This window comes from Myxocyprinus asiaticus, chromosome 13 (assembly GCF_019703515.2).
Source record: "Myxocyprinus asiaticus isolate MX2 ecotype Aquarium Trade chromosome 13, UBuf_Myxa_2, whole genome shotgun sequence".
Classification (NCBI taxonomy): Eukaryota; Metazoa; Chordata; class Actinopteri; order Cypriniformes; family Catostomidae; genus Myxocyprinus; species Myxocyprinus asiaticus.
Genome location: NC_059356.1, coordinates 2,498,903 through 2,513,222, shown reverse-complemented (window position 1 = coordinate 2,513,222; position 14,320 = coordinate 2,498,903). Strand labels below are relative to the sequence as shown.

The following is a 14,320-nucleotide window of genomic DNA, read 5'->3' as shown; positions in this document are numbered from 1 at the left end:
TGGACTCTGAGTTTGATCATTACCTGGTTGATATGAAGCCATATGTGCTCAAATTGCCCCATAAGACAGGTTTGTGTGTGATCTTTCACTTCAACGCAAGATTTTCAACCACAGTTAGTTGACTTATTCAACCTTTATTTAACCATGTTAGTCCCATGAGTATTTGAATGTCTTTAAGATATAAAAGATAATGTATTAATTTATTTATTTCTGATATGACAACTGCCCGGCACTCCCTGAATTAAACATGCAATGCAGTGAGGTCATGTAACAACAGTGCAGCTACTTTTCACATTGTCACATACTATTATATATATATATATATATATATATACACACACACACACACACACACAGTATATATAGTAGGCACTACACAGTATACAGTGTATGCAGCATATTAGAAGAAGTTTAATAATCACTTGAAAGTCATCTATAAAACACAATGTCCCATCAGAGCGTCAGCAGTGTGCACTGTGGATAAAGAAGCTGTGTGACCCTGTGACCTGCGGTTCTGGACTAACAGGAAGGAAAAATCGTAACATGTACGCCCGGCTCCTTCTGCACATGCTCAGAAAAGGAGTTTTGGAGGGTCCCTTCACACACAAACCTGAAGTGGGCAGCCTCAAGACTTTACCCACGTACATGGTAAATACTGCACTGAAATGTCACTGATGTAAGCTTGGTCCTTAAATTGTCGGGCTGCCCATGTTTAGTCAGTGCTACCCTTGTCAAGACTTCAATGTGTCAGCATAACACCATAAATCATTAGCTGGTCGGTTTATGTTTTGAGAAGTGTAATTAATGTGGAGTGTAATCAGAGAGTTTTTGTGTGGTTGTGTTTGTAGTCCATCTATTTTGACGAGCCGCTGTTGGGGAAGTCACGTGATCTGAGCTCTGCAGCGCTGCCTGACTGGGTGTCTGGTGAGTTGGGTCAGGCTGATGTCACGTGGTCCACCTCGCCCATCTCCAACAAACACAGGTAGGACCACCTGATTATTATGATGATCCAATCCTTTTTGTTCGTCAATTTGGCCTGTTCTCACAGGATGCGTTCTTGCATTCTGTCTGCGCTATTTTTAATTGTCGTCAAGATACATACTGTGTGCATCAGACTCACTTTTGGAGCTGCGTTTTTAGGATGCTGAGCAAGTTAAAAGTAGTTGAAACTTTAAAAAAATCACATCTCAATCCCTTCATTCTGTTGTGTTGCATCAAATGGTTAAGAACCGTCCTGTGAGAGCGGCTCTCATTTTGTGGCTTTGTTGAGGTGCGATGACTGCCCCCTGCTGACACATGCACTTGAAGATTGAATCGCTCCGATGGTAGGAAAATATGTACATTTATTACGAAATTTGAATGTGGATCAGGAAGCATGATTAACATGATATTTTAAAAATAATTAATCTCACTAAATTAACGTGTTAAATCAACATTTCTTGAATGTCTGGGGGTGGGGGGGATGTGTTAGTGGACCAGGCTTTGTGTTGATAATCAAAAGTCTGTCTTGGTGAGACTATACTTTCCTATATCAGGTTTCCCGCAGACCCTTAAACAGTCTTAAAATGTCTTAAATTCAGTTTTCAAAAATGTAAGGTCATAAAAAGTCTTAAATATCTTAAATGATACAACAAATGTCTTAATTTTTATTTAAAGAGGTTTTGAATTTTGGGGCGGAAAGACAGGAATCATGATATGACCCAATGTCATTACCAACCTTCAAAAGAATACAAATTAATTATATAAATACATGCGCTGCGTCCTTCAAAATGAAAACATGACTGTTGTATTTTCTTCAAGCACCCCGGCTTGTGTGTGTTTTCCGCTGTTGCAGAGCAGTTCACAATCATTGAGCCATATCGGAAATGTATGACGAGCTATCACTAAAGGTCAGCTGTTGATGATGATTTAGTGTTGATGAAATATGACAATGTTTACTTTTAATTGTTTATATTGAAATACGTTATAGATTATTGTAGGAGTGCACAGTTTCTATCTCTTATTTGTTTTAATGAGCAGCTTGAAGCAGAGAAGCACAAACATTTCAAAATAAGAGTTCCCTGTGTATTTCAAAGTGAAATTGCCTTTAAAGTTAAAAGTTCCACGCTATGAATTTGGCCCTCCCCATCACAGGAAGGAAAGTCTAAGAACATTTAATATAGGCTACCAATTAAAAAAAAGAAATATTGGCAGATTAACTGGCTTTCAACACATTATCGAATCAGCACAATCCAATATATTTGGATTCAACCTCTAATTTGTATCTATTTATGTAATGGAACGTAATTCAATTTGAATGTGATTTATATGTGGAAAACATGTTGAATGTGTTCCCCTGCCTGTTTAAGTAAGAGTCTGTGATACATGATTTATTTTGAGATTTTGTTGGTTTGGTAATTTTATTTGTTCAGGTCATAAAAAAGGTCTTAAAAAGTCTTAAATAAAACCCTGTATATATTGCCATATGTCTTTTAGGCTTATTGAATCCTAAATCAATTCTAAACAATTTACTTTTGTATTTCTTTCTATAAATATTCAGTGTAAGAATCTTTTCCTGGATGAAAATGTTTTATTTACATAAATGACTGGAAATGTTTTCCACACACCCAGAGTGGTGGAATTTGTTTCCACTGCTTACAACATTCCACCGCACGCATAATGTCACCATAAAGCAGCAGAATCTTAAGTTACAGGCTAAAGGCCCCAGTGTACTCATGGAGAAGTTCTTCTTAGTTCTTCACTCAGAGCCAAAAAGAAGTTCAAAACAGTTGAACATATGTGTGTGTGTATTCACACACCTGCCACACCACTTGGGGAGGCGTTTAAATGAGAGTACGAACAAGACTATGTATAAAACATCAACTAATGTGACATTAAAATGTGTTATTGACTTAATGCCTCATTCTAAGATCAGTAAAAGAAGCTGTTTTAACTACTCAGTGATGATTTTAAGTCATATATATGTGATAGATAATGTGTAATTTGTCATGTTTACATTCTGAATTAATGGAGCTAATGTGCTCCATGAATATTATGCAGCCACATAATGCTATTGTATTTTATGATGAAACTGACACTGCTGCAGAGATGGGTGTATAAAAGATTGTAAATGGGCAGAATACTGACAAAAGAATGATGATCAGAGGCATATCTTACTTTGGGCAGATGTGTGAATGGCTTTCGGCTGCAGACGGCACATGAGTGACGCAGCATATCAAACAACAGAGTGAATGGGCATTTAAGAGTATTTGAGTAGATTTGATTCAGTTTTTAGAATAAATTAAACAAAAAAAAAAGACATGTTCTTGGAAAATGTCTACGTAAACGATCGTACAGATGTACAGTTGAAGTCAGAAGTTTACATACACCATAGCCAAATACATTTAATCTCAGTTTTTCACAATTCCTGACATTTAATCGTAGAAAACATTTTACCTTCTACAAGCTTCTCACTAAAAGTTGCTGGAATTTTGGCCCATTCCTCCAGACAGAACTGGTGTAACTGAGTCAGGTTTGTAGGCCTCCTTGCTCGCACATGCTTTTTCAGTTCTGCCCACAAAATTTCTATCGGATTGAGGTCAGGGCTTTGTGATGGCCACTCCAATACCTTGATTTTGTTGTCCTTAAGCCATTTTGCCACAACTTTGGAGGTATGCTTGGGGTCATTGTCCATTTGGAAGACTCATTTACGACCAAGCTTTAACTTCCTGGCTGATGTTTTGAGATGTTGTCTCCCCTTTTTCCTCCAAACATAATAATGGTCATTATGGCCAAACAGTAAACATTTTTGTTTCATTAAACCAGAGGACATTTCTCCAAAAAGTAAGATCTTTGTCCCCATGTGCGCTTGCAAACTGTAGTCTGACTTTTTTAATGGTGGTTTTGGAGTATTGGCTTCTTCCTAGCTGAGTAGCCTTTCAGGTTATGTCGATATAAGACTCATTTTACTGTGGATATAGATACTTGTCTACCTGTTTCCTCCAGCATTTTCACAAGGTCCTTTGCTGTTGTTCTGGGATTGATTTGCTCTTTTTGCACCAAAATACGTTCATCTCTATGAGACGGAATGCGTCTCCTTCCTGAGCGGTATGATGACTGCGGTGTCTCATGGTGTTTATACTTGCGTACTGTTGTTTGTTCAGATGAATGTGGTACCTTCAGGCATTTGGAAATTGCTCCCAACGATGAACCAGACTTGTGGAGGTCCACAATTTTTTTTCTGAGGTCTTGGCTGATTTCTTTTGATTTTCCAATGATGTCAAGCAAAGAGGCACTGAGTTTGAAGGTAAAATACATCGACAGGTACGCCTCCAATTGACTCCAATTTTCCAAGCTGCTTAAAGGCACAGTTAACTTGTGTGTATGTAAGTGTATGTAAACTTCTGTGATATAGTCAATTAAAAGTGAAACAATCTGTCTGTAAACAATTGTTGGAAAAATTACTTGTGTCATACACAAAGTAGATGTCCTAAACGACTTGCCAAAACTATAGTCTGCTAATATTAAATTTGTGGAGTGGGTTAAAAATGAGTTTTATTGACTTCAGCCTAAGTGTATGTCAACTTCTGACTTCAACAGTAGGTACATTTGCACCAGCTCGCTAATAACTCGGTGTGTTGCTTCAGGTCACACCTACCAATGATGTGAACCAATGGCTGGAAGAAGGTGTTTAGCATTCGGTACGAAGTTTTCCTGAAAGTTTGCACTGGCGAGCTGTTACGAACCACAAGACAAACAATTTGTGTGTTAATTAGTGATGTGTGTAAATTTTTTTAACAGACTTTTATAAGCTTATAAGCTTCACATTTCTGCCTTTTATACCCTCCAAAATTGGGTATACTTTTGAAATGGTGAGCATTTTAACGCTCATATTGGCCCCATTCACTTCCATTGTAAGTGCCTCACTGTAACACTGATTTTTGCTTTTCTTAAAGAAAAGGAGGGATGAGTCAAAATTATATATATATACATATTATTTTTTTAAATTATGTATTTATTTTTTTTATCAATGTTCAGATGCTGTCCATTGAGCTTCACTTGTATTGAACCCAGAATATTCCTTCAAAGAGAGACTTACAGCTGTCCAACAAAGTCCCATTAAACAGCATGCCATAGCTTTTGCTAGATTTCATGTATACAGATATTTCTCCCGATAAACTTGTGAAAGTGTGCTGTAGAAATAGACAGTCCACATTGTCCTGCAGTGAACCATTACCAGTTGCATTACACACGCAATGCTTTGTCAGATGAGAAAAGTACTTGGAATAATTTCATCGGCAATGCAAATTATTGCAACACCATTACATTGTGTAAGTTCTCCTCTGCTGCAGTGCTACAGTTCATTAATAGGCTGTCTAGTCTTTAGTAATGCTGTCTGCTGATGATTAAAGCCTTCCCCAAAATCACTGTGTCTCAGAAGTCTGAGCCAGGAATCTCAGAGTTTCCCTCTGGTGTCTGTCCTGTTAGACTCCGTCGCCCCTGTCAAGAGTTTGCAGAAAGATGTGTGACACTTTTAAAACATGTTTTGTGATTACAGCCTTTTCCACTGAATGAAACATGAGCTCCCTGAGACCAGGCGTGTGTGGCAGAGCAACAAAATTCGTTTTCTCCCATTCTAATCAACAGATCTGTCTAGAAGAGCCATTGCATAGACTTGCATTTAGTTGACAGACATCCTGTTTCTATTTTTTCTGGTCTCTGGTCAACTAATTTAAAGGTGCACACAGTAATTTTCCCTCATTAGACACTTTCGCACATAAGCTGTGTCCCAAGTGACACAATATACACTATGCACTCAGCCATGTAGTGTATGAATTTGAAAAGTGTAGCATCGTCCCAAAAGCAAAACACTTAATGGTCTTTACTACACAGAAGCGTTCATTGTTTAACAGCTGATGGAAGTGATGTTTCAAACACATGCCATGTGTTGCTGCTAGCTTTAGCGTGTTAGCCAACCTCAGTTCAACACTTGTATCTTAAACAATGTCTATATTCACACAGTGTGGTGTGATGTTAAAGCATTCAGCTCACATTTGTATGGTGTCTTCGCTGAAGTTTTGCTACAGTCTCCATGATCAGGGTTGGGCAGATTTCTTTAAGAAAGTATTCTAGGCTGAATACTGCATACTCTCTCTTAAATGTATTCCAAATACACCAGAAGGCAGTTTGTGGTCAACTACAATATCTGAATATTTTAACAACATTTTAATCTTTTTCTTAAGCCATTATTTGATTGGACTGACAAAGAATAATATATTTTGACACAAAATTAAATAAGAAATGCAAATAAACCGTATTTATTTTCCAGATGATAATTGGATGGCTTAAAGTAGTGAGGTCATGTGACATCAATGTTGTATATTAATGATTTTAACTAGGCTTTCTTCCATATTTCCATTTCCATATTTCAGAGTTTGGACTCTGATCTACTTCAAGACCTTTTCCCTCTTTCATTCTTTAAGTAGGCCTACTTTCTCTATATTTATTTTGTACCTATTCATAGTAGTCTATTATTGTTGTTAATAACTGTTATTTCTCAACAGTTCTGTAAGTTTCTGATGTGGACATGACTCACCGAATGCTTATCGAGAGCCGCCCGTCTTTACTCCGCCTTTACACAGAAGCCGTATCTGCAGCTGCATATTTACACAGCAACAATCGCGGGAAACAATGTATCATGCGTGCGAATGGTGTTTTTGTGGAAATAACGTTCCAGACTGTATTGATACTGTTGCATAGCTGAAAGCACGCTGATTGTTTAGATGTGTCGGTGCGGTTGCCAGATATTAAATCCAGGAATCATTATACATGAATAAGACATTGCATTTCCTTTTTAAAGTCTATAAAAGTATCCCAAAAACACAACCTGACTCTTTGATTTTAACCCGCGATTGTGTTTTCAAATGAACCCAGTTTGGCATGATATCCTGGCAACACTGCTCATTCACTGCTGCTGATCTGGAGAAGACACGTTTACAGCTCACATCTGCGCTGTTCAGAAAAACAATCAAGATTCTCACTCGATTGACAAGATGTTTGCCTTATTTTGTGTTCATTATGAGAGAAGTATTCTAGCAAATTTAGTAACTGTAAAAAAGTAACTGTATTCTGAATACAGGTGCTTGAAAACATAACGGAGGCTGAATACAGTTACTTCAATTTTGTATTCTGAATATGTTACGCCGTTACATGTATTCCGTTACAGCCCAGCCCTGTCCATTATTTACAATTGTTTTGTCAGACCAGCAAAGTAGCCAGGTAACTCCGCCCCATCTGCTTCATACAGCAGTTCATGAACTGTCCAAAATAAAACGCTCCATTTTGACAGTTGAAGAAGTGCATCATCCGGGTACTCATAGTACACGTCTTTTTGTTGCATTCTCATACTACTCGCACTACTTACACTTCAAAATGACATAGAATAGTGCAGAAGTGTGCGGTTTGGGACGCACCTATAAAGAAATGAATTGTACATTAGAAAAACGTATGTTTAAAATTTACACTTAGTCCAGTCATATTAGCAGCTGAATCAAAGCTGTTTTATGTTCCATGAAGTGGGTCACCGTATGGGGGGCAACATGTTGAGATCACATGACCAGCTTTACCTTGATAATTTGCATGTTGTTTGATGCTTTAATTCATGGGATACTAATGCATTTTCTTACAAAATAATTAAATAATAATAATAATAATAATAAAAAATAGAAAACAAACACCTATTTTACTGTAGCTGAAGTCAAGTCTTGCGGTCACTTTGACCCTTCCAGTGTACACAGACTCAAGCTACCACAATGCAACATTGGTTGTGTCCGCCTACCGATGAATGCACAATGTAAGCACTAACAGTATGTTAAAGGAATATTCCCGGTTCAGTACAAGTTAAGCTCAGTCAACAGCATTTGTGGCATAATGTTGATTAACACATTTATTAAAAAAACAAAAAACAAAAAAAAAAGCAAAAATCTGGGTTACAGTGAGACATTTACAATAAAAGTGAATGGGACCAATTTTTGAACGATAAAGTACTCACCGTTTTACAAGATTAGAGCCCGACAGATATGGGATTTTTGAGACCGATACCGATTTTAGAGAGGGAAAATTCACCGATTACCGATATTGTGGCCAATATAGTTTATTTTTGAGCTGGAATGAAAATGGATTTTTCTATGTGGATTGTGCACCGATTTTTGCACCGATATGACTGTACAAAGGTACTCAGAAGGCTGCTTTCTTAAATATTTTTATCAAAGAATATTTTACATTATTATTATACATTGTCAACAAATTCTAGAAATGAAAAACTGAGAAAATAAAGAATAAATAAAAATAAAATAAATAGCTAAATAAACATCAGTACTGTATGTTCAGTATCAGTCAGTTGCTGAATATTTAAATAAAGAATAAATACAGATACAATAAATAGCTAAATAAACATCAGTACTGTTTAGTATCAGTCAAATGCTGACCATTAAAATAAATAAATTCAAATAAAATAAATAGCTAAATAAACATCAGTACTGTATGTTCAGTATCAGTCAGTTGCTGAATATTTAAATAAAGAATAAATAAAAATAAAATAAATAGCTAAATAAATATCAGTATTACTGTTTAGTATCAGTCAAATGCTAACTGTTTTAATACTGCCAGTCAATTATTGGCAGGTTGTAAAACAGTCTGAGCACTGATGGAGGGATTGTGCATTCCTGGTGTAACTCGGGCAGTTGCTGTTGACATCCTTTACCTGTCCCGCAGGTGTGATATTCGGATGTACCGATCTTGTGCAGGTGTTGTTACACGTGGTCTGCCACTGCGAGGACGATCAGCTGTCCTTCCCGTCTCCCTGTAGCGCTGTCTTAGGCGTCTCACAGTACGGACATTGCAATTTATTGCCCTGGCCACATCTGCAGTCCTCATGCCTCCATGCAGCATGCCTAAGGCATGTTCACGCAGATGAGCATGAACCCTGGGCATCTTTCTTTTGGTGTTTTTCAGAGTCAGTAGAAAGGTCTCTTTAGTGTCCTAAGTTTTTATAACTGTGACCTTAATTGCCTACCGTCTGTAAGCTGTTAGTTTCTCAATGACCGTTCCACAGGTGCATGTTCATTAATTGTTTATGGTTCATTGAACAAGCATGGTAAACATCGTTTAAACCCTTTACAATAAAGATCTGTAAAGTTATTTGGATTTTTTTACAAAATTATCTTTAAAATACAGTGTCCTGAAAAAGGGACGTTTCTTTTGAGCTGAGTTTATATATATATATATATATATATATATATGTGTGTGTGTGTATATATTTATATTTTAATTGTGCCTTGTTTATTTTAAAATCTTAATGGGGGTACATAAACATTAAAATACACACTGTTTCAGTATTTAAATTTCTCTTCTAGATCAATTTAGTGTGATACAATCATTAATAGAAATTACTGGCGTTGTCAGGGCACAAAGTTGTAATATTGGATAAAACTTTACACTGACAAGTTTAGTAAGTGATTTTATAAAACTAAAATCCTGTTAAAATGTGTTATATAATGTTTACATCTACTGGCTGTAACAATGTGTATTTTAATGTTTTTGGAATGGCCCCATTCACTTCCATTGCAAGTGTCTTAATATGTTCTATACTATATCTTACTATATTCTATTAGTTATTTTTTTCATAAACAAGGGACGAATAAAAAAGAAATAAAAAAAAAAAATGGTAATCAATGTTATTCCACTAAAGCTGTCGATTGAGCTTAACTTGTATTGAACCTGGAAAATTATTTTATTTCCCATGAAAATAACATGACAAAAGTCTTAGAGATCCTAAAGAGTGGCATTGTTTTCTTTAAATGCAAGCCATATTTTCTGATTTCTTTGAATTTTGGGGTGAAATATGATCTGAACATTGCTTTGTGAGAATGACTCAGGTCAGAGTAGGCCTGTACTATGAAAGGGATTTACAGACAGACAGTTCCATGTTTGTCCACCTGATGGCGATCTGAATTTATCTTCAGCTTCTGTTGAAGTATATGAGCTGAGATCACATGTGATAGACAGACGAGATTTAAACAAGCAACACTCTTCTGACACTGTGTTCATTGTGATTGGCTTTAACAGACCTTAGGGCACTGGCAACTCTCATAGATATCTGTTGACTGTGTGTTTGTTTGTTTATTTATTTTGTAGACGAGAAAAGTTTCAAGCCTCTCTGTGCAGTTGTGGCTTGATCAATGAGCTTTGTCTAATTAGTGGTGTTTACCATCATTTGCACATTTGATACGAATGATTCTCAAATCAAATGGCTTGTTGAGGAGAAGTGTCTTATGACTTCATAACTTCCTAGCAGTCAATTCCTAATGCAGTCTGGGCCAGCCTATGGCTTTGTAGGTGAGATACATTTGTTTTTTCCACTGTGAAGTTTGTAGGTAAAAAAAGAAATAAACAATTGTTAAAATGATAAAGGAAAAGTCTATATTTTGCATACTATGACTTGTCACCATTAATATAACATTTTTCACCATTTCTAACCACCTTTCAACTTTTAGTAGTTCAATTAAATAGTCTTGTTGAAAGACAAATGCAACGTTTAAAGTGCAAATAAACCATGTCGTGATGAAAGTGAGGTCATAAAAACCGCATGTATGAAAATGTTACAAGAATTGGAGAAATGTGGGTTAAAACTGTTTTAGGTGGAGTGTAGCAAGTCACACTGTAGGGCACGATTGACAATTCTTGAAATTCCATGTTAACTACCAGCATAAATGTCCAAAGTTCAGCCTTACAACTCTAAGTGGCGCATGCTGATAGGTTCTTTGAGCTTGTTATCTGTTAGCCAATCGACTTGCAGCGTGTAAGCAATATTGGTCCTTTGATATGTAATCGGGTTGCCATTCAGCTTGCATCTCTTTTATTGTGTAATATTTAAAATGCTATGTTTTGCAGACAAACCGGTTTCACTGCAGCACGCTGCGAGAGTTTTTTCTCTGAAACCCACCTTCACCCCAGCACCAGCAGTCTAGATCATGTGACATGGGGGTTGTTTGTAATGTCTATTTGTGCAGCAGCATGTCATTCATGCTCGATGCAGCATGTCTTGCATTCTGTCTAATTATACAGCAGCAGCAGCAACAGCAACATGTCCACATGCCTAACTCAGTATATCTGTGTATTTTCTAGCAGAAGCAAGTCTCAATACATGCTCTGCAGTAGCAGAAGCGTAGCAGATCTAGTCCGCCAAGACCAATATCCTATCAGTATGTCATACCCACATTAACATGCTAAATCTCTCTGAGAGTTGTCATGAATGAACTGTTTAATTGGTAATTTAGTGCAACAAAATCAATGTAAACAAACACTGGGACAGAACTAAGTAGATATACGTTAAACCACCAGTGTGAATTACAAGCAATCGCACGTACAATTTTTGCACAATCAACAGTAAAATGAAAAAAATAAATAAATCCCACAGACTTTGAGGGACCCAAACCATATTTAGAGACTCAAACACCTCAAATATATTAAAACATAAACATACATATAATTAATAACTATATACAGTATACATTCTGTACCTCTTATAAAGTGGATTTCCGCAGTTGTTTTGTAGATTAAATGCTCATATTTTCACTTTGTGTGAATTTTTTACACATCTTTATGTCGGTAATGTTGGACTTTGTTCCTCAGAGTATTCTTGTGAAAATATATTCAGCCTTATGCATCGACAAGCACTGTTTCTGCCATTCAAAGTGCGTTGAACCATAATGTCTCTAGTTAAACCCAGTAAACCTCAAATAGGCAAAACAAAATGTCATCTTTTCCATAATATATTTTCTAAATTTCAGTCAAACCTATGCACTTTCAATAAAAGTTTTGAATATGTGGATGACAATACTGTGATAAGTATTCAAGATCCCATCAATGCACTGTGCCATGAATCAGTTATACTGGTTACTGTGTTACTGTATTACTTTCCATTGGTTCACTGTTTGCCACTTTGATTTATACTGTTGTTGTTTTATTTGTCACTTTTAGTTGTTTGTCATATGGTGATTATTGAGAGCTCACCTTTTACTCAACATGTTGTCCTCTGTGAATGCATTGGCCTTGTAGCCAGGTGCTTGTGTTTGTAAGTGGAGGGGATGAGGACGTGTCCTTGTGTCTGGGGTTGCTATCAGCAGCTGGGGGTCAGCGCATGGGGCTTTAATCTGGAACCCACCCCCCCCCCCCCGCCCCCAAAGAGCCCTTTGATCCCTCTCTCTCTCATCTGATTCAATTATCCTCATCCACCTGTTAACGTCCCAGTGCCAATCACAATGACTGACCCTCATCTCACAACTCAAAGCAAACCAATGTGTGTTCATGGGTAATATGCATGGAGTTTCCCCCTTAAGATCTGTTCTTTGATGTAGTCTGGACTGGAGACACAGGACCATATGCACTGCCATTCAAAAGATCACTAAGATGAAAGAAATTGATGCTTCTGTTCACCAATGTTGCATTTAATTTAATGATCAAAAATAGTCAAATTAATAATATTGTCAGATATTATTCTATATGGTAGAAACGTAAGTTATGTTGTATGTGCGGTAGTAAATATTATTTTCGCTAAAATCTTAATTTGAATCAGACCTACATATGTCTTCAATAACATACAAATGTTTTGTCTTTTCGAGTGGCGTCCCCTTCACGCAGTGCTCTTTAAAGGGTTAGTTCATCCAAAAATGAAAATTCAGTCATTGTTTACTCACCCCGGTGGTGTTAAAACCTCATTTGACTTTCTTTTTCTTAACACAAAGGAAGAAATTGTGAAAAAAAATTTGTACGCCGTGTTTAGATGCATTTCTATGCCCAGCCTTATTTTTTATTTATTTTTTCGCCAGAGTACTCAGTCAAACTGAGAGAGATAACATAATCAGTTAACGGCTTAACAGACAGGGTTTATGAATGAGTGGATCTCTTAAGGGAACTGGTCTCAGGACAGTTTGAAGAGCACCTTATTTTCATCTTACCTCTGTATACAAGCCTCCGAAGGCAGCATTTTCTAGTTTTCTGACGCAGCCATAGACAGATGAGGCTGAAGGAAGCCACAGTCACACCGTTTCCTAACCTGACGGCAAACGACACGCAACAAAAGGTATATTTTCTATGTATTTCAGAGTTTTGTCCTAACTATCTGTGATGAGTGATGATACATTCTGTCATTTGCTTGGTTTTCGATTTTCGGCATCATCGCGCTGGTAACCCCACCCCGCTCTGAACTGGTACTGGTCCAAAAACTTTCTCATTACAGTATATTGAAAGCCAGCATCTCATGAGCCGGTTAAAAACGACTTGATTTTGGCCGAGGATGTCACACCTACCGAATGTTTCACTGAGGTATCGCTCTCTTCAGACTTCAGAATGGAGAACAGGTGACAGACATTCCCGCCTACTCTATCTCTGTTTGATTGAATATTACGGTTAAAAAAATTAAATAAGGTTGGGCATAGAAATGCATCTATTCTTGGACTACAAACTCTTCAGACATGTTTTGTTCGGTTCTCTGGTTTGTGTGCAGCTGTGTTCTGTTCTTTAGTATCACTGTGGCGAACCTGTTTTGGCGGGCCCACCACAGTCTAATTTATCCCGCCACAATTTCATAAATATTTCATATTTCAATAATCAAAATGTTTTTACACTTCTCATAACATAAGATCTCTAATGTTGTGTTTTGCGCCATTGCTTCGGCAAAGCATCTCTCACTCCCAGTCAGATTTAGCGACTTTTCAGACCCCTTTAGCAACTTTTTTTTCCCAAAAAGCACCTAGCGACAAATCTAGCGACTTTTTGGACAAAGCTTAGCTACTTTCTGTAGAAGAGAGTCACCAGTACTGCCCCGCGAGCGCAAGGTCTTGCTTTCCCGCCGCAGACACACCTCTCTCTGCGTCTACTCTTTTCAGTGAGTGGCAGAGAGGAGCAGCACATTCAGTTGACCGCACGGCAGCTGACATAGAAATGAATGAGCTGCACATGTGCAAACAGTGTTGCCAATCATTAATCTGTATTGTTTGCTCCTCCTTTGTTTTAATTTAAACAATTTAATTTGACCGTTTAATTAGATTTTTATTCTTCTCATGAAGAATCACTGTCTTATCACTCACTATCACAGGGGTTTAGTTAATTCCCGTTTCTGAACTCTCTGAATTCAAATAATTCATTTAGACAAGTCTGTTCATTGTACTTTATTCAAACACATAATAATAAACTTTAAACTTTATTAAATTTTGTGATGAGGAGGAGGGCGTGGCCGGGCCGTGATGACACATGCCTGGTGTGGACGTGGTCAAGACCCTCG

At 37.2% G+C, this 14,320-nt stretch overlaps 1 protein-coding gene across 3 annotated transcripts in view; it reads left to right on the top strand.

Annotated features, from left to right (window-relative positions):
- LOC127450321 (centrosomal protein of 112 kDa-like) overlaps positions 1–14,320 on the top strand; it is a 291,075-nt gene that overhangs the window by 433 nt on the left and 276,322 nt on the right. For all 3 annotated transcript variants that reach the window (XM_051714326.1, XM_051714325.1, XM_051714327.1), the window contains exons 2-4: positions 1–69; positions 458–648; positions 849–982. The exon at positions 1–69 is cut by the window's left edge. In XM_051714326.1, the coding sequence (XP_051570286.1) occupies positions 1–69; positions 458–648; positions 849–982 (394 nt within the window). The remainder of the gene's footprint in view (positions 70–457; positions 649–848; positions 983–14,320) is intronic.